At 37.7% G+C, this 15,548-nt stretch overlaps 1 protein-coding gene across 2 annotated transcripts in view; it reads right to left on the bottom strand.

Annotated features, from left to right (window-relative positions):
• Window positions 1-2,303: 2,303 nt before the first annotated feature.
• NKD1 (NKD inhibitor of WNT signaling pathway 1) overlaps window positions 2,304-15,548 on the bottom strand; it is a 105,790-nt gene continuing 92,545 nt past the window's right edge. For both annotated transcript variants that reach the window (XM_051629567.1, XM_051629566.1), the window contains 3 exons: window positions 14,612-14,696; window positions 10,030-10,160; window positions 2,304-9,285 (listed from right to left, as the gene is read on the bottom strand). In XM_051629567.1, the coding sequence (XP_051485527.1) occupies window positions 8,711-9,285; window positions 10,030-10,160; window positions 14,612-14,696 (791 nt within the window). In that variant the 3' untranslated portion in view covers window positions 2,304-8,710. The remainder of the gene's footprint in view (window positions 9,286-10,029; window positions 10,161-14,611; window positions 14,697-15,548) is intronic.

The raw sequence follows: 15,548 nt of genomic DNA, 5'->3' as shown, positions 1-15,548 counted from the left end.
TTTTGTAGAGTTTTTACACTGTACATAAAAGACTGAGGCATCAATTAGCCTTAATTCTTTTTTTTTTCTTTTTTTTTTTTTTTCTTTTTTGGAAACCTCTTTGTAGGAAAATCTCATATTTCAGCAATTTGCATTATCCACACAATCTGCTTTGAAGTTCTAAGTTATGGTAAGAAAAGGATCCACTTATCTGCACATAAAAAATGTTCAAAGCTTATAAATTCCCTGAAACAGATGTACATTATCATTGGATTTGCCTTTCTCTCTTTGCTGTTGCATGGCTAATAGAGTTTCATGTGCCCCCTCACATCCTCCCCATTTAGCATCTTTTCTCTACAGAAGCATGCACCCTACTGTGCCAATCCACACTTCAAAGATTTCTGTCTATCTATTAGAAACAAAGCACAAAGTGAGAACATATGGCCCCTTTTAAATTTCCCACATTTAAGTCAATACCGTTTCTTTTCTCCTTTGGCAAAGAAACATAATAAGGTTTATCTTCTCCCTTCCTAAATCTGCTGGCTCTCTCAAACTGCTTGTGCCAATTCAGCAGTTACTTTGCAGTATCAAACTTGGCAGCACATATGAAAACAAAATCTCTAATTTTTTAAATTGCTTTTATTTCTTCAGATCAAGAAGATGCATTTAAATGATGAAAAGGGACAAAATGTAACTGCACACTTTCAGATAAGTGGATTTTAAACTCATGAAAGGGCAGAGCAGAGAGTCAACAGCAAAAAATTGTCAAGTTCTTTTTCACGGTGCTATCTTTCCAGGCATTCCCTATCTCTGAATAAAGGGATGGAAGAGCATTTTGGAATCTAAGGCCTTACTGAGTACGAGCATTTGCTTGTCCTCTGTCCCAGAGCATCCACGTAAACCCAGCATATTGGCATTGAGGGGGGTGATCAGGAACTATGAGACATTAATGCTCCTTTTAAGGAACAGTTACTTGCCTCAGAAGCACTTCGGCTCCAGTTTTCTCTGTTGGGGTTGCAGACATAGTGAACATACCTCTTTGGTGCCTGGAGGCAGAAATTTTGGACCATTTCTTTGAAGTGACTCTGTCCTGCACATCCTCGGGGAGCTGGGTATCAGGACACGTACGATTCTCACGGTGAGGTCTGCTGTTCAGAGGATTCCCTTTACATTTGTGTGCAATAAAAGCATTATCTATATGAACAAAGGCTCCAAGTAAAATAAGCTTCATTAACTATTATTAGAAAGATCAGCAGACACACAATATCCCCTGATGCTGAATTTATGATTCATTTAGAAGGAAAGGGATTAAAGTGATGATGTTTTTAGCAGAGGAAGGTATGAAAGTCTAGTCCCACTGCTGAAACCACTGGCACTTACTCCTTTAATTCATAGTCACTAGGTAAAATGACTCCATCTTTCAGATTCTTAAACTGTCAAGATTGTAATCTCTAAATTAATTTATTCTACTATCCATTTACTAGATCAGAAAAACTCTTACAAAAACCTGTCCCTGGTCAGTGCAAGCTGAGTGCCCCAGGGCCCTGATTCCAAGCAAGTGTAAATTGAAGTACCTCTGTTTACATCTGCCGATCCAGTAAAGCTGCACAAAGTTTCCATTGAAACCTGTGGAAGTCACATGAGCAGAGCTATTGAGGGCTATGGCCTTCACAGACAGCACACTCAAACAGCAACAAGTTGTGATTATAGACTTAAAAAGTAAAAAATATTCCCTGAGAATGCAGTAAAGAGACAGGAGGAATGTGAGGCCCACAGTGCTGCTGTTTGCTTCCCTTCATACTTTTGTACTTACTGGAAACTCCAAGTCTCTTTAATTGAGCTTTTCCTCCCTTCCATTCCTTGCAGGGTGAGAGGGTTAATCACTTCGGGCTGAAACATTATGATTTTCGTACTCCTGCTTCTTACTGGCACGTTGGAACTGGGATGCCCTGGGCACACATCACAGAGTCCATACAGCATGCAGAGCAACGATGGAATAAATAGCTCCAGACTCCATGGCCGGGGTATCTAAAAAGCACCATATCTATGACTTTAAAAATCAGCACTGGCCAAGTGAGACCTTAATGCTAATTGCCATAGCATTTCACTGTTTATCTTAGTTGAACTAGCGTTACAATTCCTGGTTGTTAACAACCTCAAGTGGCACTTTATTCATCTATCAACAGTCTTACCCTGTGAACAAGTAAGTGAAGAACTATAAACACCCACTCCAAAGTCACTTTGTAGGTTTAAGCTAAAGCCCACAGAAAAAGACCATTCACAGAACTCCAGCGAGAACAGACAAAATACAACCTCCAAATGAATGTTTTAATCTACAAAGTTTTATTTGTTTTTTTTAAACTTGTAAACCATAAAAAGAGCTTATCAAATATCTGAAATTAGTACAAGAAAAAATGATGAGTCATATAGCAAACTGCATTTGAAGGTCCAAATTCCAAGACATGCATAGGGCTCTTCTGGCTTCCATTTGTGAAGCTGAAGACAAATTTGGCCCAGTTTGTTAGGTGTTTTATTAGAAAACTCACAAAGCCTCAATGTGCTATACTTTGGGAATAGAACAGAATGGAAAAGATTATGTGGAAGAATTAAAACTCAGCACCAGAAGGATCTGAACCCTCTGACTTCATCCACAAAGTACACACTCACCAACACAGAACATCTCTTAGCTGGTAGCAATTACAGGCTGCTTTGTCTATATGGACTAGGCACTCAAAGGAAGACACAAACCCACTCCATAAGCATGTATTAAGAAGCAGAAAACACAGTGCTCATAATTACCAGTATGCCTAATATTGTTAAGGTTTGCCCATTGCCAAATTTATGAAGCCCCTTAACACTGTCTCCAGCATTGTTGCAAAAATTCTAGAGCTTCCTATTCTCAGACCCTGAAATACTAGGCTGTTTAGAAGACAGGCCCAGTCTGCCATTTCTTGTCACATAAAGATTATACTCTGTATCACTAGATTTCCAAGGTACAGTTAGCACTCAGTGTTCAGAAAAATCAGGACAGATATTGAAGCTTTGGGCAACATTTGATTAACTTATGTGTGTTTGTAATCAAAGAGGAAAAGAACTGATGCTACTAGTCAAAACATGTTCTAAGGAATATTGAAAACACCTGTAGAAGCAGCACTGCTTCTGAAAAAATTTCCCTCAGCTTGGACAGGGACTCAGGAAACCAGGGTATAATTTCTTACTCTGCCACAGCCCTAGTGGTGATTATCTACAGCTTTCCTTCCTTGCACCTCCTGCTGCACACTGGAGATTGACCCCTCCTAGAAAGTCTTTCAAGCTTTCCCAGTGAAAAGCATTCTGTGAACTACTGTTGGTGTTTTATGAGCAATAAATGTCCCATAAGCAATTTTAAAAAGTAAAATTAATATAGCTTCTACATGCAGGATTTTCCTGCCTCATCTGTCTACCCTCACCTCTCCGTCAGACAGTTCTGTGATATTCCTACACTTCTCAAATCTTTCCATCCTTCCTTTGCCAGTCTTTCTCCACAGCTCTAACTCTCACAGCAATCCGTCTGAATAGTCCTTAAGTCCTGTTATTTTAAAACAAAGAAGTTAGAAGATCTCATCCATATGATTTCTATAATTTCAGCTTGGTTGGATCAAATTATCTAGAATTATATAGCAATATAAAAGTAAATCAAAGTGTCATTGCAAATCTCATTATTTGATAACTACAATCCAAATTTCAAATAAGATGCAGTGCAATGTCTGCTGAACAATTTCAATATAAAGTTATTTGCTTTTCTATGTCTGTTACTTCAAGCCCATTTTGAACATATTTTAAATGTACACAAGCCAGGAACATCCCAAAATAGCCCTTTCCAAGTCAAATCAACAGAACAGCTGTCAAATATACATAGAAAATAAATCTTTATGTGATACATTTTTTTGCTGCTAAGTACATTAGAAAAGAAGAGAAATCTTCTTCCAGAAGCTATTTAGAAAACCCATTAAATTCCATTTTTATTTCATGGATTTACAAACATGTTTCTGCTTGGTACATTTTTTTAAAAAAGAAGTCTGACAACTAACAGGATGCTGAATATGACTTGGTTCCCAGCAAGACCATGAATAAGTCATGTTTGAAAACATATTTTCAAATCTTGATAAATTGCATCAAGGTAATTAAAGACATGTTTCCAAACATGAACATTCTTGCCTATACTCCAGGCAAAAATTATGGTGAATGTTTTTTGCAAATTTTCTAGCATGATGAATTTTTCTCAAGTATCATTTAGGCCCCAAGGAGCTTAAATTTTCTGTTAATTGGAATACAAATGAAATCTGTCATTCAATAATTGAGGTACACAATGACATATGGGGAACAGTACATATTCATTGTATCTGTATATTTATGTGAAAACTTATAGACTGTTAAGCATACACAGTACTTATCCCTTTATAAAAAGATCACCTCTGACAGAATCCATCTTGTGCCATTCACTAACTTCTGCCAGAGAACACACACATATACATATATATATATACACACTTACATATATATACACACACACACAAACATACACCTTTAAGGTATTTCTTCAGCTATACTTGGCTGTTCTGTGCTCATGATGACTGGAGCAGGAAGGCAGCTATAGAGGTCATATATGTGGCTTTTTAATTAGTTATGGCCTTAGGGGGCTGGGGTCTGCCAGTTTGCCAGAACCTGTACTTTATCAACTGAGGGCAGGATTGGGGCTTAATTTTTAACAGTGACTAAGTGACGTGTGGATGTTTCAAAGGCATTTGGATGTGCCTTGATGTCCTCCAATGACACAAGCATAAAGCACAGTATTTGCTGCTAATCTTAATTAACTTACCAGCTTGATCTCTTACAGTAAAACTTGCATTTAATATTAGCTACTACAAAACCATCAACAGTAAGATGCATGAAAAATAAATACTGAAATCACTGTCTGCACATTACCTAGATTTCAAACCCACATTCCTGGAATGAAATTATAGGCATCCTGAACCCAGTGGGAATCTGCATGTCTTGCCAGAAGTTTCACTGGGAGAGATATTTTATTTTGCTATCTTTAGCTTAGTTTACTTCGTGTTAGGTGGTCATGAAGTTGTGAGAAGAGCTTAGCAATCCTTCTTTTCAAAAACCCAGCTTCCCAAAAATTGCAGCTGGTAGGACTGAGCAAATTTTTCAGTTGAAATTTTTTCAGCAAAGAGTGCAGATTTTAGGATTGGCTTAGTTTTGCTGAATTGGTTTGTGTAAAACCAGAAAAAGTAAGTGGAAAGGCTATTTTAATTTGAAATTACTTCATGCCACTCCATTTTACTTTTAAATCATAATCATATATTCAACTCTTGATTTTTTTTTTGCTTGGAAATGAAATGTTTTGTTTAACCAGCAACTAATCTGTTTTAAATTTGGATTCAGCCACAGTTTTGAGAAACTTAAATAATACTTCTTCTTTTTTAAGGTTTTCAGAATTAATAACAAGCTGAAAAATCAGTTACTCAGTAACTAATAGTAGGGGACAAGAAATTGAACTGTGAAACTTCATAGTTTAAATATAAAACCAAAGCATACCCAGTCCATACCTTATGGCCTGATCCTGCTCGCAAAAATGTTAATGCAAACTCTTTCATCATTGGGATCCTGCAAGCAGTGACAGCAATTGCAATAAGCCCCTGAAATCCGTAAGAAGAAGAAAGAAATATACTTTCTGAACTAGTAAAACTTTAATTAACAGGGGGTTCTCTTGGCACAGTTTTTGCTGTTAAATAAATAAAGCATTTAGTCAAAACCATCTATATTTACTATACAAAATACTGAAAAGCAAACATTTTTAAAAGATATGGAAATTTAAGGTTCTGTGAAAAGAAACTGTGCTACATGTTATTCACACAAAGCACGTAACAACTGCAGCACAGTATTTAGATACTTTATGTTCATACATGGCTGGTGTAAAGTTGTAGTATGGGGATGCCACGTTATTAAAATGTATTTCACAGAATCTGAGCAAGGAAAAATTTGTCTTTTGAATCTCCAAACAGAATAATCCAAAACAAATTAATGCAAGATTGTAACCAATAGTCAGTTGTGCTACTTTTCAGAGTTCACTTGCCACAGTTAGTACTGCACACTATTCAATCAGATGGGATTTTTTTTATTTGTGCTGTTATCTTTTCCAGCAAATTATCTCTGGGTGAAAGAGCGTTTATGCCCCTTTGCTGCCCTTTCTTAGAAAAGCCCACAATTCTGAAAGCACTCTCATTTTCCAGAACCTTTTCCATTGCATTAAAAAGAATTGACTGTGAAACAATTCCCACCTCCCAGTCTTTCCAGCATATGCTCTACTGAAAAGAGATCAGCTTTAATTACATCTTTGAGACAAATAGCATGGCATCCCTTCTTAGATGGAATGTACACTTGCGTGTTTGCATGCGGTATAACGTAAGTCACTTACATACATCAGACTTTGTTAACACTATAATATAAATAAGCTTATTCCTTCTACTAGACATATAAATGCCTTTTTGTTTTTGCAGTCCATAGTTATATATACATTGAAAAAGAATGATACACAAGCAGCAAAAAAGGCTTAGACTAGAACAACTCAGTGGTAACTAACCAAATTTGTGGCCTTTTCATATTTTCAATACAGAAAATTCTCCATATAAATATTTTTGGACTTTAGGAATTTTAAAAATAAACAGAACAGTATAGTTGTCACAGAGATCAAACACATCTTAAAAACATTGTTAGGTTTAACAGAACACACTGTTGACAGCTAAAAAAAATAAAATAAAATAAACCAGATTTTTTAAAGAGGACAATAAGTCTAAACAACTACTGATCCAGGGAGACAAGAGATGGACCTAATTACCACGAAGCAGTGATTCTATTCCAATTCCACAAGAAGGCAAGGCTTTCCACTTTTCTTTAAAAGTTGATGTCTCCATGCTCTTAGAAAGGACAATATCCCTCTAAAACTGATCAGCAGTATGGAAACACTCCATTTTGGACTGATCAAAACACTAGTCAGAAAAAAAATAATACCCTAATCATAAAGGTCTTGCAACAATGTGGGATAGTTACATTTTACAATATATACTATAGACAAAATACCACAACATTTAAAATAATTAAAACCAAAAGCAAATATGTTTATAGAACAATTATGGTTTTATGTGAGGAGTTCTGTAAAGCTCCAAAAGCAACGTAGGTGTTTTTCAGTCACTTTCTACCTGAAAAACTGTGATCTGTAGAAACCCCAACTGAATGTGTTATAAGTATGAGCCCCACAAAACATAAAACTTGAATGTACTAACCCTTTTTTAAACTTTTCTGATTTGCTTTTGACCTTCAAATTTCTCAGCAGCCACTAAGATCTTATGAGTATGGTCTCATTCTCCTTCATGGAATGGAAGCCCTTTGATACAGAAAAAGTAGAAGTGGCCAGAATGATTGTGAATGATATATTTTTTTAGATGTTGAATTGTCTCTGAAATGGGAGAAGCACAAACTGGTAGGTGCTGGGGAAATTTAAATTGGAGACACTCAAGAGAATGCCATGGCATATATTTCTAAAAAGTCACCATTGTGGAAAAAAAACACTATAATGTTAATATTCAAACCACAGATTTCTAAAACACAACAAAATGTACCTGAGAGTGTGCATATTTATATATATATATATTTATATTTATACTTTATATATATTTGCCAACATTTAAAGTGAGAAAGTATATTTTCCTCAATTCTTTCTCAAAACAAAGAACTGTGGAGTTAAACAAAAAAACCCACCCAAACAACCCCACTCCTTCTTAAACCCCTATGAATGATACTTATGGCCCAAGCACTAAAGTCTAGTGATGCTTTTGAAAACTCCATTTCATATCCTCCTCTTCTCAAATGGTTACCCCAAACAGAATGGAGAGTAAGCAACAGAAGACCAAAGAAAACCAAAACAAAACAAAAAACCCCACAAAAAAAGAAAACAAAAGAAGTATATTTAAATATTACCCAGCATATAACAGACTGTACTTGTGTCAGTGAAGAATCTCCAAGAAAATAAAGTGTAAGTCATACAAATGTAGCTCTGTTGACACGTTTAACTAATACTTCCGTGTAATTATTAAGCTAATTTGAAAGGATGTGATCACAAACAGGCTACATGAATGCAGTATATTAAAATCCCAACCCTCCCCATAGCACATTACAATCAATAACAAGAAAATAAAATCTGAATAATACTAGAGGTAGCAGCTGTTTGTATTTTCTGTTATTCCGAGTATCTCTGGAGTCCAACCCCTTGAACATTGCTCCCCTGATAAAAGGCTCGTGTGCGATCAGCCAACATACAGCAGACTGGTAAGCTAGATGTCTGCAAGAGTGTTTGAAGTATCTTTCCTACTACAATGGAAGTAGGACTTGTAAAGAAGTGCGTTGATGACCTGTATTAAATCACAGCTCAAAAAGCTATAGCTGTTTGCTGTTTTACAAGCCACTTAAAAAAAAAATAATAAAAAAAATCCACAAGGTGTTTAAGTAAGCTATGCAGTTTCACAACATATAAATAGGGTAAGTTTCAAGAGTTCCATATAACCTCTAAAATATATGCTAGCTGAATATTAATCGAGTAACAATAATATTAATCATAGTAATGCCTTAGTTCTGATATCACAAGAACACATTTCCTTCATATCGGATGATTCTTGGAGGACATTCTCTTCTATGTCTGGTAGAAGTGATGGTAGTGGTGGTGGTGCTCATGGTGGTGGTGGTGTTCATGTCTTTGTATCATTTGTCCAACTTGGCCTTCATATAAAATGACTGTGGGCAGGTCTCTCACGTGTTCCTTTTCCACAACTGTCCCTGCAGACTGGAAGGTTTTGCACATTTGGTGATTCTCCTTTGCCCTCTGCTTATGCTTCTTGTGAACCTGTTGAGATTGCAAGGGGAGGTACGGAAGATTCTGGCCCACCCGTGCGCCTGGGGAAGCCATTGGCATGGGCGCCCCTTGAAAAGGTTTATTTCTTACTGCCCTTCCAGGATGCACAGGAGCAACATTTTTGCCCTGGGCCTTGGGAGACCTCACAAAGTGCTTGTTTGAGTCCTGATTCCGGAGCCTTTGCTGGATTTCTGCAATCTTGGCATATGAACTCTCAGCCAGATTGATGTGGCTCGGATCCAGCACTTGAGATTTCCTATGGTGAGCATGGAAGGTTTCAGGTTCATGAGAACGGGATCTAGTTTGATTCACAGCTCTGCTTGGTGGGTCATGTTTTTGAGCTGCTGGAGGAGATCCTAGGAAATAACAAGCTGAGTTAGTCATCTAGTATTTCAAGTTTTAATTAGCAGCATTCAGTTGGCAGGGATAGCATTATCAGCAGAGTGATTTTTTCCTAAGGAAGTGAAGCAATTATAGCTGTCTAGTTTAATTACATTTAATAATTCTGACTAGTAAATAATACACACACAAATATACAGACACATCTATATAAGAGTGTGTGTATTTGTGTATAAAAGTCTTTACATCACTTCTCTTGGGCCTTATCTATCTGAAATTCACCAAAATAGCTGTGAATAGAACAGCAAAATCTTGGCAGAGGACAGGGCAAGGGAGGAAATCCAAATCACTTTAATTTGAGTACAGAAGCCAAAATTCCAGGTATGAATCCACATTCTCAGAGCTTTGGGTCAGTAGGGAGCACAAAAGATGTGTGGGTATCATCTTGAGAGCAAGCTCTAACATTGAAAAATCAGTCCTCACCTCACCCATAGACTAGACTTAACAATTTAGATGTAAAGATTGTTCTAGGCTCACCTCCAAGTTTAGCTACACAAACAAGTACTTCAAAGCAGGCTTGCAGCACATTAGCCACTCTGTTGTGATACCACCTTCACCAGTAATTATCTTGCAGTATTCACACAGTCCTATTCCTTCCAGCAAGTCACTACAGACAAATCACATAGGTTCACAATTCACTGTCCCTGATGTTGAACATGCAACTGAAGAAATAAAAGATTAAAAGGCTGCATATAAATCACCTGGCCCAAACTTTGATGTGTAGTTTTCTATTCCCGCAAGATCCAAATAGTGGTTTCTCCTTTCAATGTTCTCATCAACACAATGACGATAGCACCCACTCTGCTCTGGATTGTTCTCACTCTGGTGATATCTGTCAGCAGGAAGCAAAATTACAAGTCAGCAGAACTTCTTTAAAGTTCTTATCACCATCTGCAAAACAACAACTAATGGCCCCTTTGAAGTGACAGGATTTGCTCAAAAGAAACAACAAATTCTTGAAATTCTGGATGACCGGATTTGCCAAGTCGATAGGCCTGAACTGACTGTTCTTTCCCCTCATATAAATCGACCCTGATGTTGCAAAGCAAAGGAGGCTTTCAAATTGCATTACACATGCAAAAACAAATAAAAATGCTCCTAGGGTTTATTACATTCTGTCTTAGGGCCAGACCATTCAACTGATTCTCTAATTTGGACATGCCAAAGAAAACCTGTTGCTTGATTCATGACTGTTCCCACTGCTGTCAGGAAGTGCCGGGGTAAGTCTCGTGTCAGAAAAACATTCATTTCTGTGTGCTTCAGAAAGACAGGCAGCAGCACAGGTGTAGTAACTAGAGAGAGCTTGAATAGAGTTGTTGGTAGGACACCCAGAGATAACTGCTACTATCCAAAATACAATTAAGGTCAGACCAGCCGCTGGCTTCAGAATCTCGACTCCTTTTCCTGCTCAGCTTTGCAATTTTATTTATAGCAGAACTATTTCCTGAGAATGAATATCTGGAATACCATTCATTTATGAGGCAGAAAAATGTCAGGCAGAGGTTTACAGTATTGTAGCCCATAGTGCCAATTTAATTCAGCAATTTTAATGGATGTCTGCAGATATGAACACTATTTTCAATATAACAAACCAGATAAGCAGAAAACTTGATGAAGTCATTCAGATAGCTCCGTCTGCAAGACCACAAGGTGGGCTTAGTTCTTCCTGTATACAACTGCACTGATGTTAACCTAAGACCAGAATTCAGCTTTGCATCCTACACCAGTTGCTAAATACTGGACTGTATGGTGCCCAGCACTCCACTTTTAGTCTATTAATACATTTCCAGGTTTCCAGAGGCTGCTGATCCCACTGAGCTTCAGCACACATTGCTTTCCTGGTCTAGAGTAGTACTGTTCAGGGACATTACAGAACTGAGTCTCCTGTGTCTCTGTCAGACACAGGTCTATGGTTTCTTTGATAAAAGTTGCAAGACTTGACCTACCTAGAAGATAATTTTTACTCTGCTTTGATAGAGGTAGAGTCCCCTGAATGGAGGAGAGTTTGCCTGGAAAGCAGGCAAGCTTTAAAGACTCTGAGTCAGCTTTGAACTCCAGGAGTGACAAGGGGTCCTCTCAGAATAGAGGGAATGTCCAGATACTCTTATTTTTTTGGATATATAGCAAACTCAGCAGCTTTTCTGCCTCAGGAACACCTTTGCAAGTTGTTACACTTTAGAAGGTCAACATAAAAGATCTCTGGGACTAGAACCCACTTAACTGAAGCTGCCAGACATGAATTGTCTATGGAAACCATTGGGACTTACATGTGCTGAAGAAAATGCACAGTTAACCCAGAGAAAACATCATTTGGTTTCATCCAACACAATTAAGTAACACTGGCTACAGTACTGTCTGTTGAAAATGAGGTAGTTAATAGGGAACCTGTTTTTTTGTTACTGCAATAAATTCAATCTCTCATCAAGACAGTGAAGAAAAACTCCACCAATACTGCTACAGCTCTGCATTCTAATCACTTTCTTACATGCAAGATGACATTCAACAATATTAATGCAAATATACACACTGAAGCAATTATATACTGATAAGAGATGTGCTCCCATGTCAAAGAGAACTGTAAGTACTTCTAAGAACTGCACAGTGCTCTCTTGCATACACATGGGAAGACATAGGCATGCATCAACAATGCATCAAGCACACGGTGTAAAAATATATAGTGTTGTTACTGGTTTTTTTTGTTTGTTTTTGTTTTTCTTTTAATAAAAAATTTATCTGCTTAAGTGTTTGCGGAGTGTATGAAAGTCTTTTCTACAATTCCCACGCTGGAGTGTCAATCTGATGGTAGCAAGCACACAGCAATATTATAGGTAAAGGGAAAAGAGCAGCAACAGAGCACAGGGCAGGAAAATACAAGGACATTTCCTGAAAGCTACGCTTACTGATAACAGATTTTAAGCCAGTCAGGGAGAAATCACATAAGCAGGAAAGAGAGAGTGAGAATGTGTATCTATGGGTAAAAGGAAGATGTTTGAGAGGCTGGTGTGCATCATATTTTCCCTGTTGCACTAAATGAAATATAAACTAGAATGGCATGAAGATACCTGATCCAGAGTTGCCTGCCAGTGCTCTTCCACCACCCATTTTGTACCACATGTGCCAGGCAAGCTAGCTATGAATCTAGTTACTTGATCTTGTATTAGCCCTACAGGGGAAAACTCCTGCCTGTAGCTTCCAGCAGATGAAAAATCTAACCCATCTATCTCCCACCTTCAAGATAAAAACATTTCTATTTTATCTTGAATATTAATCACATTTTGCCTAGAATTCCTAAGTGACTGAATTTGTGAAATGTGTGCACTTCTCACAAATCCTCATTGCTGCTTTCAAAGGGGAAACCTCTGAATTAATACCATGAGATACTGATGAGCCTCAGAGAGCTTCATGAGGGTTAGCAATCTGGCCACAGTGCACAAACATCCCTGCAACATACACAGTGTGAAGAGGACATTATTTGTCCTATCCACCTTTAATAAAATGCAACAAAAACTGTCAGATGCTGAAGACTGTCTGATGCCGATCTGTTCAGACCAAGATTCAGTTTTGTCCTGTCTAGAAAGCCTCCAAGAAAAAGGGTAAAGGACAAATGCAGTAAAGTTAAGATTCTGCTCCAACATTTGGTATCTCTATGAGTGTGAATTTCAGTGGAAATGGATAAATATCCCTAAATTAAAGAAAAGCCAAAACTGGATTTTATTTTATTTTTTAAATTTGCAGCCGAAGAAACAAATGCAACTAATTATTCAATGTCCTTACTCTAGCATTTCAGCAAACACTTAGCATGAAACATAAAATCCTAAAACAAACTTATACACCAAGATGACCTATTTGGAGCAACTAATCTACATTAAAATGCATCAGATTTACCTACTTTTAATTTGTTTTTCAATCCATTAAAATACTAAATTCAGAAAAGGAATAGCACACCTACATGTGAGAGAGAGATTAACATTTTTCTTACTTGTAAAAAAAAATTATGCTTGAAAATTACATCGCAAATTATTATCTCATACTCTGAAGCTCAGTGCAATAATATCTATCAGGTAGGTAAAGCTCATGATAACTGGGTAGATACATATGATTACACATTTTCTGAGAAAAAAGGCCTGTTCTGGATGGACAGCAAAATAATATTGTACATTCTGTTAGGGAATAACTAAACTTTTTAAAATCTAAACTGTAGGTGGCTGCAAGTATACCTGCAGCTGTTCATAAAATAAACTGCTGTGCTTGTGCTTTATAGGAAGTCAAGGCACTCTGAGTCACAAACTGGATTCCTTTGACAGACAACAGACAGGTATGTTTTCAGTTGGTGAAGTGTATTCTGAAACTTAGGAAAAAATAAGATAATTTATCCAAATTTTCCTGCAAGATTACATTAAATATACTGATTCTAAGCAAGCAGGCTAATTCCTACATGGGTATTACTTAAAAGCTAATTCTGGAAGGCAGAAGTTGACCCAAAAGTGATGCGACAGTGGGGAAGCATGGTTTCTGGCAGGTGGGAGGTCAGCAGAGAAGTCACTGTGAGTTAAGAAACAGATGAATTTACTTCTACCAAGTGCACAAACACACTTGGTAAGTAGAGCTGAATGACCCCACAATTGCTGTAAGCCAGAACCACCTTAACAGGATGGAGCACAAAGCAAGAAGCGTGGTGGAAGCTCTTGCTTGTCGCTTACTTGGCAGGACAGAGCTTCTGTAGCTCACTTGCTGCGAAGCTGATTGTCTGCTACTCTGCTGAGAGCTCCCTTCTTTCCTCCTTCTGCACCCAGTGCCTGCTCAAAGCTGCTTCCTTTAGGAGGAAAGGTGGTAAGGAGAAGCAGGTCTGGCTATGACCTGGTAAACAAGATCAAGTCATTAAAACTGGGAGCTGAGTTGACCAGTGAAAATGATGAGCTGGAAGGAGGACAGAGAAAGGTTTTAGGACACTTTAAGCCAAAAGGCTGAGCAATAAATTCCACTAATCAGTACAATATTTGCAGACGGCATCTAAAAGACACTGCATGTCCTCCAAAGAGCCAACAGAAGAAAATTTGAGTCATGAGTACTACAGAGGTGCTTTTTTGGTTTCTTTGTTTGTTTCCTTTCTTTTAATATACAAAGTAACCACTTGTGGAATCTGCTCAGGGTTCCAAAGTGAAAAATGTAATTCCTTTGCTTTAACATATTTTTAAAAATAAAGCAAGTAAGCAAGAAATCAGTGATTGAGGTTTTTTCATAGGTACCCGGTGCCTGTCAGGAGACAGGGTTCTTTCCCCTTACCTGAGAGAAGGCCTCTGCTTCTTCTCAGAGTTTCTTACTTCTTCATTAGCTTTGCTTTCAGCTCTATGCCGGGCACTCTGCAAATCTGCCAACAAGAGAAAGTACATTATTCTCACATTACTGTCCTTGCTGATCAGCATAACAAGCTACATTGCAAGTATATTTTTGTTGTCGGTAGATCAAGATGTAACGTATCATTTTGTGTAACCTTCTCCCAAGTGCCTTCGTCCACAAGACAGATTTTATGCAGACATAAGGACAGAATGTAGAACATAAGTCAGGGTTAGGCTGCAAGCCATGTGGCAGGTTAAATGAAGCCACATTCACAGTGATACTCTTGTACCTCAGGAGGGTTTGGTAGTTTGGAGCTCAGTGCTGTGCTAATGCATCACACAACTCCCCAGCAGCACAAATTTGCTCATGTCTGCACTTGACTGAGTCCATGTAGGTATTAAAACATACAGAGGTAACAAGGCTCTTATTTTGGATAAGAAGCCCACATTTTCTACTGAAGGATTATTTTAAATACTTTAAAGTATTTTAATTTAGTAATACTTTATCTACTGCAGTAATTATGCTGATACAACTAGAAGGCAATTTTTATGCATAGATTCATCAAGGTTACTTATGCTTAACTATTTATTCTTATCCAGCAGCAGTGCTAGCTATGCACTTGCAGAAAACATTTTATGCCACTACACTAGTTTCCATACAAACTGAGTGCTCAAATGTCAGCAAAGTTAAAATGGTGCAAGTTGAAAAGGCTTTACATCTGCCTTGCAGCACACAGACAATTTCACAACAATGGGTTATTGCTGCTGCCAAAAGAAAGCAATCAATCAGGAGAGGGAACCCTAATTTGCTTAAAAGACATTGAAAGGAAAGTAGACAATTTTGTACCTGGAATCTTAAAACAGGTTTGTGAGGTTTAAAATCC

Source organism: Apus apus, chromosome 11, assembly GCF_020740795.1.
Source record: "Apus apus isolate bApuApu2 chromosome 11, bApuApu2.pri.cur, whole genome shotgun sequence".
Taxonomy (NCBI): domain Eukaryota; kingdom Metazoa; phylum Chordata; class Aves; order Apodiformes; family Apodidae; genus Apus; species Apus apus.
The sequence above is the reverse complement of the archived record's forward strand: the minus strand, read 5'-3'. Positions and strand labels throughout refer to the sequence as shown.